Below are 18298 nucleotides of genomic sequence, written 5' to 3' on the forward strand. Positions count from 1 at the left end.
GGGCATAAAATGCACAAAGGATGTTTTTTTAAGTGTAATAGAGGATTAGATGAGCAGCCAAGCTTTAAAGATGGAGGAAGTTATTAGTGATGTAAGGAGGGGGGGGGGGGGGGAATAGTTGGGCTTGGAATAAAGGAAAAGAGCAAACGTAGGATTTAGTGGAAGTAAAGCGTGATAAAGAGATCATCCATAAGGTCGGGGGGGGGGGAGGGGGGCTCAGTTACAAATAGCGCACTCTTCCCCTTCCCTTTCTCCGGTTTCTCTCTCTCTCTCTCTCTCCACCTACTTGTTTCCTTCTCTGAGCTCGGATCCATGAGTGCAGGAAGAGATGTGTCGTTAGATGTCTTGCTCTTGTCTCGTTCTCTTCCCGTGGATGAGGCCTCCGTGGCTCGTCGCTGCCTATTCTTCTGAGCCTCCATGGCTTTAAGTTTGCGGGCGTGCTTGTGGCCTTTATAGTGAGCCTCTGCTTGGTTCTGTTGGAAAATGGGGGGGGGGGGGGGGGGGGGGGGCAGGTTAAAAAAGACGAAGCAGAGAGGAGTCAATGCATTATTTGCTGGAAAGACCGGAGCCAACGTGTGCTAACTGTTAAAAAGATTGTTCTCTCACTCTTGCAGGCATCCACTGGCTGCAAGGAGGAGAGTGTTTCCACCTGATAACAGAGCTGGCGCACAGGGAGGCCAGAGGTATAATTGCATGTGTAATATGCAACAAGACAGAGGATTCCATCTCTACAACTATCCTATTAATGTGCACTGTGAGAGTCAGCCTCTGCAAAACCCAGACACATTAGGCAATACATACTAATGTTGCACACATCTGAGCCGTCATCAGCACACAAACACAAACCCAGACTGGTTGCATTTCTGCAAAAATCGTGTGAATTGCCCTTCAGGTGGATTAAGATTTACCTTTACCTTCCTGTTCTTTTAGGTTTTTGAACAATCTCTCTGCTGTTGGACCAAACGTGGTTACAGGATAGAAGAAAAATCAACAAACCAACACATTCTCACTCCCAGCGAGTCGAAAACAAACGCTTGGTCAGCCACCCTCCGCGTCAGACCCCTGATGCCAAAAGTGCCCTTTTTCATTACTTAGTATGTGCGAAAAGGAGTTTTTCCCTTATTTGACTGCAGATCCCAATTCAGCGTTACACTGACGTGATGGGATGTCCGCAGCCAGGGCACCAAACAAGCTCATTGTACCTCACCTTAACCTTATCCTCTTATTTAACCCTCCCCTCACCCCTATCCTAACCTTAACCATCTTGCTAGCGAACACGTTAGTGATGTGTCGATCGCTCTAAAAGCCGGCTCTATGAAGTGAACGGCGGGAGCCGCCTCGTCATTGGTCGAGTTTGGACCGAGCCAACGTGAGGGGGAGGTTTCAACTACCACGGTGGAGGTTAAAACTTTTCATTCGATCATAAACTAAAACATCCGAAGTATAAAACTATGCCCACGTCATCTTTAACTCCAGTTCAAAGCGTTCTAGAGAAGTGTCGGAGTGGCCAATCCGTAACTTTCCTCTTGATCCAAAAGAACCAACGACAAGCTGGATAAAATCTGTTGCTGTTCCACCTGCTGCAGCGGTTCCTTTCAGAATAAAAGCTGAACCATCACGACCCAGGTTTGGGTCTCGCTAGACGCCAACAAAATTGTCGTGACCCGGGAGTATCTCAAGACTGGTCTGGTGGGCAACCGTTGCTTTTCCTACCGGCTTCGGTTCCAGAGAAGGTCAAGCTGGACCTCGACATTCCTGATCTAGACGGGGACTTCTGCTAAGGGTATGTAGCCCGACATGTTTATGAATCTCCTAATCAACGCTTAACACGAAGACATCACCTTCAGTTCCCATCAGAACTAATCGTTTCTTCGGATTTGCTGGTTCTGAGCAACATTCCACATCACACCATTCTCCGTCTCATCCACCTTAGTTACACCATACATTTAGTGTTAAAGTTAGTCTAGTTTTAATTTGTTTAGTAATACATCTTTAAACTTTTAACTTGACTCTCTCTCTTCTGTTGTCTCTGAGTGAATATGAAGTGTTTACATGATCCCTGCAATAAAAAGTTCCAATCTTCTGGTTTAATGAGCCTTATGGCTCATTAAATAACATGTAATTAAACCATTACAAAATTTAGCAATAGTTACTTGTAGTGAAGTAATTTTTTTAATGAAGCACTTTTCAGGATAAAAGTCATTTCATATCAAAGAGGCAAAAGGCAGGAATAAAAAATACCCCAGTAAGAAATTAAATACCAGAGTAAACCGAGAAGCCATTGTTTTAATTGAACCATCTGTTAGCGAATCCAAGAAGTAAGTCACACAGACGTCAGGGACCGAACCTTCTGAATGCAAACAGGGACATTTCTGCACAGGACTCCTCCGTGAAAAGTCAACATGCAGAAATTAGAAATGAGACTTTTGCCAGTTTCCCTGATTATCTGAGAAATAAGAAACACTAAGTCTCATAACACATTGAATGATTTGGGTCTGAGGAAAAGCCCACAACTTCACCTGCACTCAGAGTTCACCGAGTGACTCTAGAGGTGTGTTTTTGCTGTGCAGACTCATGTATGGTGGCTGTTAAAGCGTCTGTAAAAGCAGCCCCAGCACATCAGCGGTAAAAGGGCTGGGGAGAAATGGCCTGATGTGATTAGATCAGCCAGTGGCTTCCTCACCAGCAGCCTCTTCATCCAATTGAGTCTCAGTGGAGGCAGAAGGACAAGGCGTGAAATGAGCGTTGGTTCAGTCAGGAGCAACCACAGGGAGACGTGGTGCTCTTCAAAAGGCTTTCAGATTGTTCAGTGATCAAGAAATCCCTGGGATGAAAGCAAACAAGGGACTGGATGTTGTACATGCTGCAGAACATGAGGAGTGGGCGTTAAAGCTAGCCTGTTTTAAGCCGCGTGTTTGTTGTGGAGCAAATTGGCTTCATGTTTTATGGGAAACAAATAGACGCTGTATTTAATCTGCTACTGTATGTAGGGAACAAATGATAGAAAATACATGAGTTTAGAGTACATTTTGGAGTAGAAATTACATTATTTGTATTTTCCACAAATATTCCCACAAGTTTAAAGCTTCTAATAACATGTCAGCTCAACTATTCCTGGATTGCACACACAACACACTCAAGGGACACAAGCCTGTAAGACAGAGATCTGAAAAGCATCAAGGGCTGTTGCGTTGGACACTAATGCAGCTGCTGCACCTAACCCTGACATCGACTGTCTGCTTTGATCTGGACCGTATAAGAAATGTTAACACTGCTTCCAGTGGCTCATTAGGACCATGGTAACCACACATTTCTCATTTGCCGACAGAAAACTTAGGCCCTGTCCACACGTAGCCGGGGATCTGCCAAAACATAGACATTTCCTACGTTTTGGCCTGTCATCCACACGAAAACGGAGTTTTTGCACACGAAAATAGATCTTTTTAAAAACTCCGGCCAAAGTGAAGATCTGCGTTTTCTCCGTTTGGGTGTCTGCGTGTGGACGGACATAACCGGAGTTTTAAGGTCCGCAACGTCACTTTCCGCGACAAAAAATGCTGACATCACGTGTGCGACCTGTGTTTACACTAGCCGACATCATGGAAGCCCTCACAGCTGCGCTCTGTCACTACCCGATCCATCAATTATCCAAGCGCTTTTTGCTTGTTTGTTTTTGCAAGCAGAATTAATGCTCCTTGTGGAAGACCACAGATGAAGGACGAGGTTAAGAACGGGGGAAGTACTGCCGCCTACAGGTCTGGCATGTCCTTAACAACGTATTTATCTGGGTACGTGTGGACAGAGTTTTCTTTTTAAACGCGGTGGTGTGGATGCAAGTTTTTGGAGGGGCGGATATTCGTTTTTAAAAAACCCCGGCTACGTGTGGACTAGGCCTTAAGTCGGGCGTACACTGTGCGACTTTTTCACTCGCAGCGTTCAGCTTCAGCTCAAACTGTACGACTTCCTCGCAGAGCAGATCTCACGAGTCGTGTGCTCACACTGTACGTCTGGTAGCAACACGTCGGCCCTAAAAATGTGTGCTAAAAATAGCAGTTTTTACTCAACACGTCAGACTTTTTTGTCTTGCCTGTTGTCCTTCGGGAGTGCTGCAGGAGGACACACAGGGATTTATGGTGGTTGGATGAGTAAAACGAAATAAAGAAAGTAAATCTGTGTTTTGTGATCAGTTTAATTTGACATGAACACGACAAACACGCTTTCTTGACAATCTTTGTGAGTAAAAAATCGTGTAGAAACAAAAACGAACAGCGTGTGTTATTAGGGAAATAGCGAGCGACCGGCCGGCGTTGATGCAGGATTGCGCGCGCATGCGCCGTGAGCGGTTCTGACACTTTTTGGATCGCAGCTGCTCGCAGCGCCGCTTCAACAGTGCGATACCCTCACGAGGGACGAGCGAAATATTAAACACACCAGAAGTCCCTGCGACCTCACAACTGCTGATCGGCGGCTGGTCACGTGGTGTTAATCGCCTCTCGCAACCCCCTGTACACTACACGACCGCTCGGCGCAAAACTCGCCCCGATGTCGTGGATTCTCGCACGACTGGAAAATCGGCTCAAAAAAGTGAAAAAGTCGCACAGTGTACGCTTAGTCTGACTGAAACCCAGCGATCGATTTGGTGTCCCTGCTGCTTTTTCTGATTTGCACTCATTCACTTCTCATTTCCACAGATTTTCATTCATGTTCTCACTCGCTGTAAAGGGTCTGCTGTGGCTTATTACACAGTCTTTTTCAGAATGTGGTAATTTACATTTTTTACCTATATTTTTACTATTCACTGTTGCTGAGGGACAGTTTTTTCAGAGGGGCAAGATTTTCTATTCTAAAATGGTTTTGTGTGTAATTTATATTGGAAATTAAAAAGTAACAGCAGTAAAAAGAGTTTGTTTACAAACGACTGGACACTTTTAGACAGTTCAAAACTTAGTCACATCAACCCTTGTGTTCTACTTGTAAACCTCTTGCACTTGCAATGCGTACATACACTTGTATATGTGAGGTTTCTCTATAGGAGAGTCCAATAGTGAGTGTGAGGGGCCACAGACCTGCCCCCAAATACATGTGGAAGATGGAGGAGTTCCAAGCCCCAGAGATCCATGGGTCTCCCTGAAGCGCAGGAACCCCAGGGAGACAGAGAAGCCCCAACCCCCCTCCCTAGAGGATTACCCCGGGGGTCGCAAACAGCAGCCGCCAGAGCCCTGGGAGATAACAATGGCAAGCCCCCAGGCCCGCCTGCAGCCGCCCACCCCAAGCTGGCCAAGCTCGGAACACAGTGGCCTGCGACCCAAGGGCTACCAATCCCGCCGCAGACCCGATCCCAGGGATCCAGACTCTACCAGGCAGCCACCAGGAGCGACCCAACAGATCCCAAAAAACGTCCCGCCCCCGACACGAGAGCTGCAGATTTGCAGACTGAGGCGCCGCCCACTGGCAGAAAAAGTGTCAGGTGGAAGGTAGGCGAAGATATTGTAGCACCACATGATGTCCCAGGAGAGGGGAGGAGTGCAAGACCCCACCTGACGTATACATTCACACACAAACACAGTCACACGCTCCCTCCCTCATGCTCACACATATGCCATACATTTTGACTGAGCGGTATTGCCGTAGTATGATGACGTCATTCAGGCACAGCGCCAGAAAACAAAACATCAGCATTGGAATCTCTCGATGGAATAACCAGAAGAACCATCAAAGTCTGAGGAGTCATGCCGAGGTTGCAAGCTTTCTGCTCCACAGGCAACATCTACCATCATGTTTTTTAAAACTAGCAACGGTCACGGTGATGTGGTGTAAAACCACCCTGAAATGTGTGCAAGTACTACTCTCTAGCAGCAGGAAACTACACTCTGCCACTTCAAAAGCTCAATTGCTCCCATCCATCCATTTTCTACCGCTTATCCAGGATCGGGTCGCGAGGGCAGCAGCCTAAGCAGAGAGGCCCAAACTTCCCTCTCTCCAGCTACTCGGGTCAGCTCCTTGGGAGGAGTGTTCCCTGGCCAGCCGTGAGACATAGTCTCTCCAACGTGTCCCGGGTCTTCCTTTAGGTCTCCTCCCAGTTGGACGCGCCTGGAAAACCTCACCAGGGAGGCATCCAGGACATGTCCTGACCAGATGCCCGAGCCACCTCAACTGGTTCCTCTCTATCTTATTTGTTACATAAATTGTAAATAATCCTGAAGCAAACTAATAAATAACTAAATAAGAAATACAACATAAATATCTGATCATCCAATTCTCCTGCTCTCTTTCTCTACTAATATAATCCCCTTTCCAGACAAATCTACTTGTGTGCTCGCAACGTAGAAACAAACTTGACGGTGTTCTTGACCTTTAACTAAAAACCCTCTGGTGATTCCTTTTTCTGCACTTGCACATATTCATTTTATTGTATAATGTCAGCAGATCCTGAGCAGGTAATTTCTCCAGAAGCCCAGGAGGGTTTTAACGCCATCAGTCATCTGAGAAAAAGGTTTGCTTTGCCAGAATTTCTTTTCAAGTGGTTGCCCCCCCCCCCCCCCCCCCCCAACTGTGAATCAGTTCATAAGAAATCTTTGTGCAAACATGCTCATCCATAATTTGGTGTTTGCATCAGCCAGTTTCATTTGACAGTGTTAAGGTGAGCAGTGAATTGAAGAGGTCACGTCTGCCTCTAAAAGGTCAGCTACACATCTTCACAACGAGCAGCATTAACATCACATCTTTGTGTTTGCACAGCTGGACATGCAGCCATTTCACAGTAGCTTTTTATAGGGTCATTTTTCTACTTTTACCCAAGAAAACAGTCAGATCTGCTATTTTTAATCAAGCAGCACTTAACCCCCCCCCCCCCCCCCCCCCCGTAAAGTCGTCACACGTTCTAAATAAACTTAAAGGGATTTTTTAGTAAGTTAAAAGTGCATTCATTTGTAAAAGGTTATAAAAAATCCTTTTCTAACAGAAAAGAAACCTAGAACAAATTGAAGCAGAGCCTAGGTCATTTAAGACTGATAAGCTAACAGCTAGGCTGTGCTGCTGTTTTAAACAAATCTCCGGTCTTTTAAATTTCTCACAGATTTGTCTGAATATTATTTTAGAACCTGCAGTTTCATTTCTTGTTAGATATTTAGTTCAGCAGAAACATCTAGAACTTCTCGCTGCTTCTGTGTGAGGAGGAGGCAGGGATTTGGATTAGCTTTTTGGAGAGGAGCATCTTCCTCCTCAGCTCCGTCTGCTGAGCCTCAGACCTCCTTTGAAGTCTGAAGTCCAAATAAAAGTATGTGTGTGTGTTCATAGGTTTGTGTGTGTGTGTGTGTGTGTGTGTGTGTGTGTGTGTGTGTGTGTGTGTGCGTGTGTGTGTGTCTTTGTGTTCATGAATATGTGCAAAAAGGTGTGTGTGTGTGTGTGTGTGTGTGTGTGTGTGTGCGTGTGTGTGTGTGCATGCGTTAACAGAGGACAGGGTGGTGAGGATGGATCTGGGAGCTGAGAATCGTCCTCCTGCTGCGGCTGCTGATTGTTTCTGCACTTTGCAGATAAAGGGAAGCTCTCCTGCTGTCTAATCCTTCGCACCACCACACGACTCACAAACACACACAGACCTCACTGAATAGAACAAACTTAAAAACACATTAAGTGGCAAAAAAAGTGAAAGAATAACAAAAAATCTTTTTTAACCATACCCAGTTCTACAAAGAGCTTTCCAATGACTCCTCGTTCTACACATTCTCACAAGCACTGAAAAACTACTTCTACCGTTTTCTACATCTGTGGGGAAAGTGATAGAGCCTACAGATTAGCTTAGTTTCAAAAGCAAACTGACAGCCATAGCTGCAAATGATGTGAAGTTTAGTAAATGCTGAAATAAAGTCACAAAAAACTCATGTTCAGAAAAATAACAGAAGCCCAGAATAATGTGTTTGTTTCCCTGCTCTAAAGTTCTCAGTCTTCCTGGCCACAAAGCCAGTGACGGATTTCTTACCGTGGAGTTAAAGCGCAGGTGGCAAATGTTGCAGGAGATGATCTGTTTCTTTTTGAGTGGCTGAGGGACACCAAATGTGTGGTTGATCACAGCCTTCTGGACAGGGTCCATCTGAGAAACAGAGACAAAGGACAAGTCAGGCATCAGAGATGCAGCAGAGCAGAATGTAAACAGACCTCGCCTCAAACAGCACCGGGTTCTACACCCCTATTAGCACTGCTAAGCGTTCTAGCTTAGCAGTGCTAATAGGGGTGTAGAATAGCAAAAATATTTCCTGCAGCCACCTGCATGTGAATTCTTTGTGTGTGTGTGTGTGTGTGTGTGTGTGTGTGTGTGTGTGTGTGTGTGTGTGTGTGTGAGTGAGTGCCTGGACCAAAGCAAGTTTTTTTTTACCTGAAAACTGAGGACATTGGTAGCAAAGTGAGGACATTTTGCTGGTCCTCACTTTAGGACAGTGTCACAGAGCTCTACTGGGAGATACTGTATGTGTGAATTAAAGCTTCTTTCCGGAGTATTTCTCTTATCCAATAGCACCATCTAATGGCTGACAAGCGTATCACACAAAAAGTCTGTTGATCCGTTTTTTTTTAAGATGGCGACTTCACGTTTCTGTTTATAAATGCGCTTCTTAGCCAACAAATGGAGCTAAAACACGTTGTTTTATGAGTATTATTCTCGTGTCATGTTGTGTTCTTATATATTTATATTTTAGATACTTATTTGTCCGTGAAAAGCTCATCAACTCTGCATCAGCTGAGGTATTCTTTAAATTTGAAGCATCTAAGCCAGGGGTGTCAAACTCATTTTAGCTCAGGGGCCACATTGAGGGAAATCTAGTTCCAAGGGGGCCGGACCGGTAAATAAAAAAAAAACTTCAGATTGTTTTCTTTGTTTTAATACAATCAATATAAAACAAGGCTGGAGCCTGAGGACAGTGTATCCAAAATAGTACAAGTACAACACCTGAAGTGTACTTGAAAATTTGAAAAAATTTAAAAAATCAACAAATAAAAAAATAACATTCCTTAGTGATTCAAAGAGCTTACAGATCACATGGCTAGATCAGTTTCATGCAGCACTTAAAGTATATTTGACTCATTTTACTTTACATCAGCTTTCACCAGCACATCAATATCAAGTCATATCCTGAGTGGCAGCCAACCTCAGGATGTGATTCAAGTTCTTGTGTGAGCCTTGAGTGCAGCTTTGTTTTATTTATACTCATTACAGAGAAAACTTGCTCACAAAGATACGTTTATTTTCACTCTACATTGTAAAGTATGAAAATAAAGTTTACACAACCATCTCGCAGGCCGGATTTAACCCGGTTGCGGGCCGGATCCGGCCCACGGGCCGCATATTTGACACCCCTGATCTAAGCGGTAGTCTAACGCTATTGGTTAGTTCTGGTCGGCGCTCAGTTTCCTATTGCACGGCGCTCTGCGGGGCAGGGGGCGTGCTTAGCAAAAAAAAAAAAAAAGAAGAAATAAAGACGTATTACTTACATTTGACCACAGTACATGATGAGACAATCGGGTTTACGTTTATCATTTCTGAAAGAGGAAAACTGCGGAAAGCAGCTAAGGTTTAGCTAAGGTTAGGGTTTGGCACAATCCAGTCACTAAAATTAATCCTGTCGGTACCAGATCTGCTCGGGATCCTGCACCGGCTGATGACGTCACATTCACTCGGCTTCCACACACACACGTTTTGGAAAGACATCAGCAGTTTTGTTAATAAATTCTTGTTTGTTAACACCTAAATGTTTTCTTTATAATTGTAATTTGTTAATACAACTCCAAATTATCTTTGTTTTGTAAAGAATGTGAAACTGCATAAAACCGACATCGGACTGACAAAAAACACAACAGTTCTTCTATGTGAAGCCACGTCTGTTTGTGTTAATGTGGAATTCATCCGGTTAATTCCTTAGTTGTTATGTAAAAACATTCATTCATTCATTCATTCATTCATTCATTCATTCAAAACATTGCTTGGTGTCTTTTCAATAAAGTTCTTATATTTTACTTTGCCCCATTTCATCATCATCAAGAGCTTTTGAGGGTCACCTTTTATCAGTTGCTTATATTTTACATTTCCTTTGGAAATTCAAACACATTTTCTCCGAAAAGTGTTGATTTTTGGACTACAGGACTACAACCGCTAAGACTACAACCATAAATTCGTTCTGACCAATCAAAATAATCATTGTCAACACGCTAATGTAACTTTTACAAAAGTGGTATCGTAATTTCCGTAAGGCTTACGTTCAGTCAATCATCTACTGTTTATGTTTATGTATTTAGCAGACGCTTTTGTCCAAAGCGACTTACAAGTGATAATCGGCATGTTGCCCTTGAGGCTAACAACAACAATAACAACAACAACTTGACATCAGTCATGGAGAGGAGGAAACAAGGAGTGGACAGTAGAGGGTGGACGGTGCAGGGAGGGTGCTAGTTTAGAAGATGCTCTCTGAAGAGCAGGGTCTTCAGGAGTTTCTTGAAAATTGAAAAGGAAGCCCCTGTTCTGGTAATGCTTGGTAGGTCATTCCACATTTGTGGAACGATGCATGAGAAGAGTCTGGATTGTCCTGAGCGTGGTGTAGGCACTGCTAGCCGACGATCCTGTGATGACCGGAGCGGCCGGGCCGAGACGTAAGCCTTTGCAAGAGGATTCAGGTAGATGGGAGCCGTACCATCTCGGACTTTGTATGCTAGTGTTAGCAATTTGAATTTGATGCGTGCTGCTAGCGGTAGCCAGTGGAGCTCAATGAACAGAGGGGTGATGTGTGCTCTTTTTGGCTGATTGAAGACCAGACGCGCCACTGCGTTCTGGACCATTTGAAGAGGTCTCACAGTACAGGCTGGAAGACCAGTTAGAAGAGCATTGCAGTAATCGAGGCGGGAGATGACAGTAGATTGCACCAGAAGCTGGGTAGCATGTTGTGCAGGTATGGTCTGATCTTTCGTACGTTATACAGCGCAAAGCGGCATGAACGAGCAACAGAGGCAACATGATCTTTAAAGCTCAGGTGTTCATCAATCACAACACCCAGATTTTGAACTGCCTTTGAAGGAGCCAGAGATAGGAAGTCATTTTGGATTGAGATATTGTGCTGTATGGATGGTTTTGCTAGGATGATAAGTAGTTCAGTTTTAGAGGTTGAGTTGGAGATGGTGGGATTTCATCCATTTTGATATGTCAGAGAGACTCTGTTTGATACTTGTGCAGAGACAGTGTGGTTGTCTGGTGGAAATGACAGATAGAGCTGGGTGTCTTCTGCTTGGCAGTGGTAGGAGAAGCCATGTGATCGAATGATCTCACCCAATGAGGTGGTGTATATGGCAAAGAGAAGAGGTCCTAGTGCAGAGCCCTGGGGGACTCCTGTGGCAAGATGGTGCACGGTAGAGGATTGTCCAAGCCAAGATACACTGAATGATCGTCCTGTGAGGTACGATTCAAACCAGGCGTGTGCTTTCTCTGTGATGCCCATGCTAGAGAGTGTGGACAAAAGGAAGCCATGGTTGACAGTGTCAAATGCAGCCGTGAAGTCGAGCAGGATAAAATAGCTCAGATCTCAGATCTACTGTGATGTAATTTGCAGACGCAGGACGGTGAGCTGATCTTGTACCGACACCGGTCCTCACAACGAATGCTAGACTAGATTATGTGTGTGTGTATGTGTGCACCAGCTTTAAAGTTGTTGTTGTTAAAATATTTCTGATAAAACTGTGACCAACTGATGACAGAAAGCTTGTTTACATTTAATCTCGCTGCTTCATGTCTCCTCTGGCACAGATTTGGGAAGTCTGTCACACGCCGATGATGCAAGAGTCAGAAAAACATCAGTATTGAATTTGATTTAGGATCACGTGTTAAACTGGCCTCGTGTCAGACACTTCCTGTTCAGATTGTCCGAAAAAACTCAGATTGGAGCCATTTTTCCTGCATCGTGAGCGCATCTTTACCACCCATGATGTTTTCACCAGGTTTAGATGATAGTGACAAAAACAGAGTTGTGAAATAGAAAAAGTGGCTTTTGCCAATACTGTAATCACAACATTCATGTTTTATACATCATGTAGTTAGGATGACCACGGAGGTCATGGTGTTTGCTGCTGAAGACTTTTATTCTTGTAAAGAACCTCATAATTCAATGCAGCATCATTTAGGAGATCTGAGCTATTTAAGAGTTGTCTGTCCTCCTCGTACTTATATAAAAACAAGACCTTTATTTAGTGAAAACATGCATGGATGTGATGATGAGACCAAGTTAAAACCAAGAGGAGGGTTGTGCTGTTTCAGTGACTAAATCTGGAACAAAGAAGAAGTTTACTTTGTTAGTCAGCATCTTGTGCCTTCGCGGTTTTATGTGAGGTGAATTTCCTCCCTGCGATAAGTGTGTGATCGCTTCAGGGGGTTCCTGATCATCGATGCATCTTTCGCCCATGAACACAGAACGTTGTCAACACCGGCGGCTGTTTTCTGATTACAGATGCTCATTAAGAAGCAGACGCTCTTCATCTGATTTATGTCCCTCTGCTAGCTTACTCTGTGATTTAAAAAAGTAAAAACTAGCAGTCACTAATTTTACTTCCTGTACTTCTTCTCATTTTTGGTTTATTTCCAGTGTAATTTATGGTTTATCATAACAAGTATCTCCCATCCACCTAACATGTGACTCTGTCTATTCTTTAACAAGGAGTTCAGCAGCTGCTGTATGATAAATGACAATAATATACGAGCCGATTATAATAAGTGGGATGAAAACATGATGAACCTAGAGTCTGTAAGTTATTTAGATGAGCATCACCTGTTTAGTTTTTTTGTTCTTTTTAAAGTTATTACATCTGCCCTGTGCTCTTATTGTGAAGGGTTTCAAAAGGAAGTTGTGTCTAGATGAATGTTAAAGGTGACAGCAGGACTTGTTAAAAATATCATATGTACATGGTCACACACACACACACACACACACACACACACACACACACACGCACGCACGCACGCACGCACACACTCACAGGTGGAGTAATTCATGTAACCATGTTTTTACCAAAGCTGTGTGTGATGCACACTGAAGCTACCGATGCGCGTCATTTAGAATCACAGGATGTCTAAGGAACGTCTCACCTTTCTCCCCTCTGATTGGCTGGAAGGGCTCTCTACGATTGGCTATTTCATGTAACAGTGAACCATCTTCGACTGTCCTCCTGCCTCTAACAGAACAGCAGTTTTTGGGAGTTTTGTAAAGAAAATGTGAACTTTCTGTCCTGTTTTGTAAAATTGTTATTTATGTTTGCTTTATTAAAAATATAACAAAAATGTGAAATGTGAACTGGTAATACATCTTATTGCATTTATCACACTGTTGGACTTTATAGCTGTTCACATTCAAGCATTCAGGTTATCTTAGAACAACAGAGCTGTAGAATAAACATATGTGGCCACCTGGGCATGAAATATAATAAAACTGCCCTATTTTGCTCAGCTATGTGCAGCAGGTCTGTTTCTCTTGTAGAATAAAGAAACTGGTGAAAATAGGTCTAAATCATAATTAGCCTTGAATTAAAAGTTGATTAAATTATTAATTTTATTTAAACAGATGATGAGATGTGTTCTAACTTGCAAACAGCCATAACCTATTAAAGAGAAGACATAAGATAGCCTGTAGTAATAGGATAATCCCCGACGCTTAAGAGCCAACAGATATAAAGTCAGTCTAACAGTGTAATAAACACAACAAGACTTATTACAAGGTTACATGAGACGTTTTTCAGGTTCTTTCTAAAAGACTCTGAAACTGGTATGATGTAAAACAGGACAGAACGGTTTATTCGTAAGGTTCTAAGTTCAATCCTCCTCAAGATCTGGCTGCAGACATAAAACACTGCAGCAAGTGAAGATGGTTCGCTGTTACAAGAAAAAGCCAATCGTAGAGTGCCCTTCCAGCCAATCAGAGGGGAGAAAGGTGAGACGTTCCTTAGACATCCTGTGATTCTAAATGACGCACATCGGTAGCTTCAGTGTGCATCGCATACAGCTTTGGTAAAAACATGGTTACATGGATTACTCCACCTACGCCCTTGTTTTGTAGACACATTCTCACTCCCAGCGCGTCAAAAACAAACGCTTGGTCAGCCACCCTCCACGTCAGACCCCTGACGCCAAAAGTGCCAATTTTCGTTACTTATGTGCGAAAAGGTTTTTTCCCCTTTTCTGTCTGCAGATCCCAATGCAGCGTAAACCTGATGCGATGGGATGTCCGCTGATGCGGCACCGAACCAGCTCATTTAACCGCACCTAAACCTTAACGTTTCAGTACCTTAACGTATAACCTTCCCCTCACCCTCATCCTAACTTCAACCCTCTTGCTACCTAAAACGTTACTCTCACTGTGATCAAGCGTTTGTTTCCCGTGCATTCTGACTGTGAATTTTCGTATTTGCCGCCCAAGGGGAACGTTAGAACATACCATCTGGCAAGGGGGAGGTTACACATACCCTCTACTTTTAACCTCCACCTTGGTAGTTGAAACCTCCCCCTCACGTTGCCTCGGTCCAAACCCGACCAATGACGAGGCGGCTCCCTCCGTTCACTTCATAGAGCCGGCTTTTAGAGCGATCGATACATCACTAACGTGTTCGCTAGCAAGATGGTTAAGGTTAGGATAGGGGTGAGGGGAAGGTTAAATAAGACGATAAGGTTAAGGTGAGGTACAATGAGCTTGTTTGGTGCCCTGGCTGCGGACATCCCATCACGTCAGGTTCACGCTGCATTGGGATCTGCAGTCAGAAAAGGGAAAACACCTTTTCGCACATAAGTAATGAAAAAGGGCACTTTTGGCGTCAGGGGTCTGACGTGGAAGGTGGCTGCCCAAGCGTTTGTTTTTGACGTGCTGGGAGTGAGAATGTGTTGTTTTTGAGGCACATTGAATGCACCAGCAGTAATTTTTTGTGTAAGCCAGGTGGTGCACAGCCGCAGTTAGAAAAACCAACCATCGTCAGACATATTGAAAGACGAGCTTCCTGTCTTAACTCGCCAAAATAAAATAAACTTCCCAAAAACTACAAACTGTACACAGTTGGCAATTTGCACACATGGAGTCCATGACACGCCCTCTGCAGCAGTGCATTTTTCTGAGCATTTTAATTTATTTGTGCACCGGAAGCTTTAAGCGAAGACATTTAAGAATATTTCCTTATTATTGTAGCATTTCAGAGCAGAGACTGTCTAAACCTCAAGACTGAAAATGTTTAGATTTGCAGAAGTTTACACAGAAATCTGTTGAAATCTTTCTAATTATTTCAGCAGAGTATTGTAACACTAAAAATATATATAACATGTAAACATCACTGATGGAGTGCCTTTTCTTTTTGTGTTGAATTTATTCATTAATCAAAAGAGAGAGGGAAAAATAATGGCGATAATGTTTAAAAACCAGATGTGGGCTTGTAATTTCTTTGTAACGGGTTAAGTAGTTTCAAATCGCATCATGAATTGCATCGAATCAAAAATCGTTGTCGAATCATTAATATGTTGTCAGCAGGGATGAATCGTATGGAATCGGTGGAGGGTATCGCCGTTAACGTATCCTATCGCTGGTAGCGTCTCAAGATGCTAATGTAATTGGCCTCAGTGGTGGGGATTCACGTCCCTAACACACACACACACACACACACACACACACACACACACACACACACACACACACACACACACACACACACACACACACACACACACACACACACACACACACACACATTTCACCACCTTTACTCTAGCTGTAGCAGGGGTTGGATACTGATGACTTACGTCTCTCATCACATGCTGTGCAGAAGGAGGAAGCACCTTTAGCAGAATTTTAAATACAGTCTGACTAGATCTGGTCTCTCTGGAGACCTAAAAACCTTCAGGGCTCCCTCACTGCTGTCTGTTGGACAATAACGTCTCACTATAGTGTGGCCACAGAACACAGTTTTAACAGGAAATGAAATCTTAAATGTTAAACACAATCGCATCAATCTTTTCTACTGTAAACATGAAAACTGGTGATGGTTAAGGTCTGAAACACTTTGCTTTTAGAAATGAAAACAAGCAACATGTGTTTGCAGAGGGGTAAGGCTTAGTTTGGCCTTTTAAAGCCATAATTGTTTACATCATTAGCGGCAGCTGCTGCTGTCTTCAGGAAAGTATTTTTGGGAGATGATTTAAACAGATTAATACGGTTCTAGCGATCCGTGAAAAGACAGCCGAGAGTCTGGGGTGGAGGATTATCGACGCTGGAATCTGAGGCTTCATTATAAGATCAGCGACAGCTGAGGCCCTCCATCACAGTTTAAACTGTCACCATCGCGTTGGAGCTCGTCCTCCGCTGGAACAGGTTCTGACCCTGTCCACTCCTCCACCTTCTGCTGAGGACCGGGCTGTTCTCACACGGAGCTGCACCACCGGTCCCAACCCGGAGACACCACTGACAATCTCAGCTGTCCGTAGATGAAGGAGCGTTGGTGACTCCACCTCTGATCTTTCCAACATTGTGTCACACTTCCTGGTGAGTATGGAGTAGATTTCCTGCAGATTCCTCTGGTCCCGGTGTGAGAGGCACCTGCAGCAAACCTAACAGACACCTCCATGCTGCTGTTGTGTCTCTCCCCAGAAGAAAATGGCCTCTGTAGTGGTACTTTGCTCTCTTCTACAACGCTACATCTGACTGGACTTCTGTTGCCAGCAGCAGACGACGAGTGCTGAAATGCAGCGCTCCCCGTCCTGCTGCCCTCTGCCCAACTCAGCAGGCCGACTGCACACAGCTATTTGTTTTAAGAACTGAAGAATGTGCCTATTGTGTGTCTGCAGTCATCCTGAACCAACTGCTAAAAATGCCTCTTTTGTCCCTGCAGCTATCCAAGTGCAGACAGAACTTATTCTGCGCTGCGGTGGAGTCCCAGGACAGGAAGGAAGAGAGGCAGACAGAGAGATGAGGACAGGTTGATGCGGGGGAGGATGTAAGAAAGGACACAGAGGGAGTTGGAGGATATTGAGCTGGACAGACAGATGCATTGATTTTCTCTCTGAGCTCTACAATGCATGTCTTATGAGAACTAAAGCCAGACTCACCAGGTTAGGATTGTGGATGACTAAGACTCAAAATTACATTATGGTTGGGATAACTCTGAAAGGGTACACTTTTAGGACAAACTTCATGTCTGGTCAGGTCATGTGGGGCAAAGGATGGTATTATTTTCATAATTTGTGCACTTGTTGCAAAACAGTCACAAAGAGTCTTAAAAATGTGTCTGCTTTGTCATAATTGTTCTCCCAAGTCGGTGACACACTCTTGCACTTCTTGAACCACGGACACAAGATCGAGATGTGATCCTGACTTTTGTGCTAACCCAAATTTGCTGTCCAGTTTAAGCTCCAGCAGGATGCAATCAATATGCAAAACACATTTATTAAAATGATGTCTCGTTCACCTTGCCAGCGTGAATGATACGCACATTTTCCCAACTCACAAGCACAAGTAAAGATTGTTTTTTATTCGAACTTGGCAAGATGGCAAAATGAAGGCAAGACACACTGTCAGCCTATGAGTTGTATAGAAAACAATGCTCGTTTTTTCCAAATAACTGATCTCGTTCACAACTTTCACAATGTCCAGAAAAATATATGCATTTATTTATATTTCTAATGCTGAGAACATCCTAGTTTTCATAGAAACTCTTTGCTGCTTTTATGGCAGTATTGTCCATATAAAGCAGAAACGTTTGATTAGTTGATGTTTATGTGTGTTTTAATATTCAGTAATTATTTCTACACAAGCCTGATGTTAGACATTTTACAGTGTTTATACTGATTATGATGGGCCACATTTTGATCTTACTGTCGTAAGTTTTAATCACCACTAAGGATCCTGACTCTGCCTCCTGCTGATGGAAACCAGTGTTTGCAGTATCTTTAAAATGTGAGCTTCTTATATAAAACATCTGTTACACGTCAAAAGTTTTGGGAGCTCAAATGGTACATTTAAGGTGTCCGTTTTAAATTACCCAGCTACAGCTGATAAGAAAGAACGTTAAAGTGAACATGAACACAAGTCTCTGGGAAGGGATATTTTGGTGTGTTTGGGACATCACTTGATGCTCTTATTTTGGTGAGCAGTAGAGTAAAGACAACATGTTTCCCAATATAGAGGAACTGTGCTTTTTTTCACCAAAATCTAGCAGCCTTATTCCCACACATACACAATTCTCACACATGTTCGGAATGTACACAAAAAATTTTATATTTTCGCAGAATTTTTATCTCCAGCTTGGT

The 18298-nt window shown here is 43.6% G+C and overlaps 1 protein-coding gene across 2 annotated transcripts in view; it reads right to left on the bottom strand.

Annotated features, from left to right (window-relative positions):
• The window catches only part of znf385c (zinc finger protein 385C), a 443520-nt gene that overhangs the window by 155256 nt on the left and 269966 nt on the right, over window positions 1-18298 (bottom strand). For both annotated transcript variants that reach the window (XM_070551478.1, XM_054735706.2), the window contains 2 exons: window positions 7979-8089; window positions 287-473 (listed from right to left, as the gene is read on the bottom strand). In XM_070551478.1, coding sequence (XP_070407579.1) covers window positions 287-473; window positions 7979-8089 — 298 coding nt within the window. The remainder of the gene's footprint in view (window positions 1-286; window positions 474-7978; window positions 8090-18298) is intronic.

The sequence above is a fragment of the Nothobranchius furzeri genome, chromosome 5, assembly GCF_043380555.1.
Source record: "Nothobranchius furzeri strain GRZ-AD chromosome 5, NfurGRZ-RIMD1, whole genome shotgun sequence".
In the NCBI taxonomy this organism is placed as follows: Eukaryota; Metazoa; Chordata; class Actinopteri; order Cyprinodontiformes; family Nothobranchiidae; genus Nothobranchius; species Nothobranchius furzeri.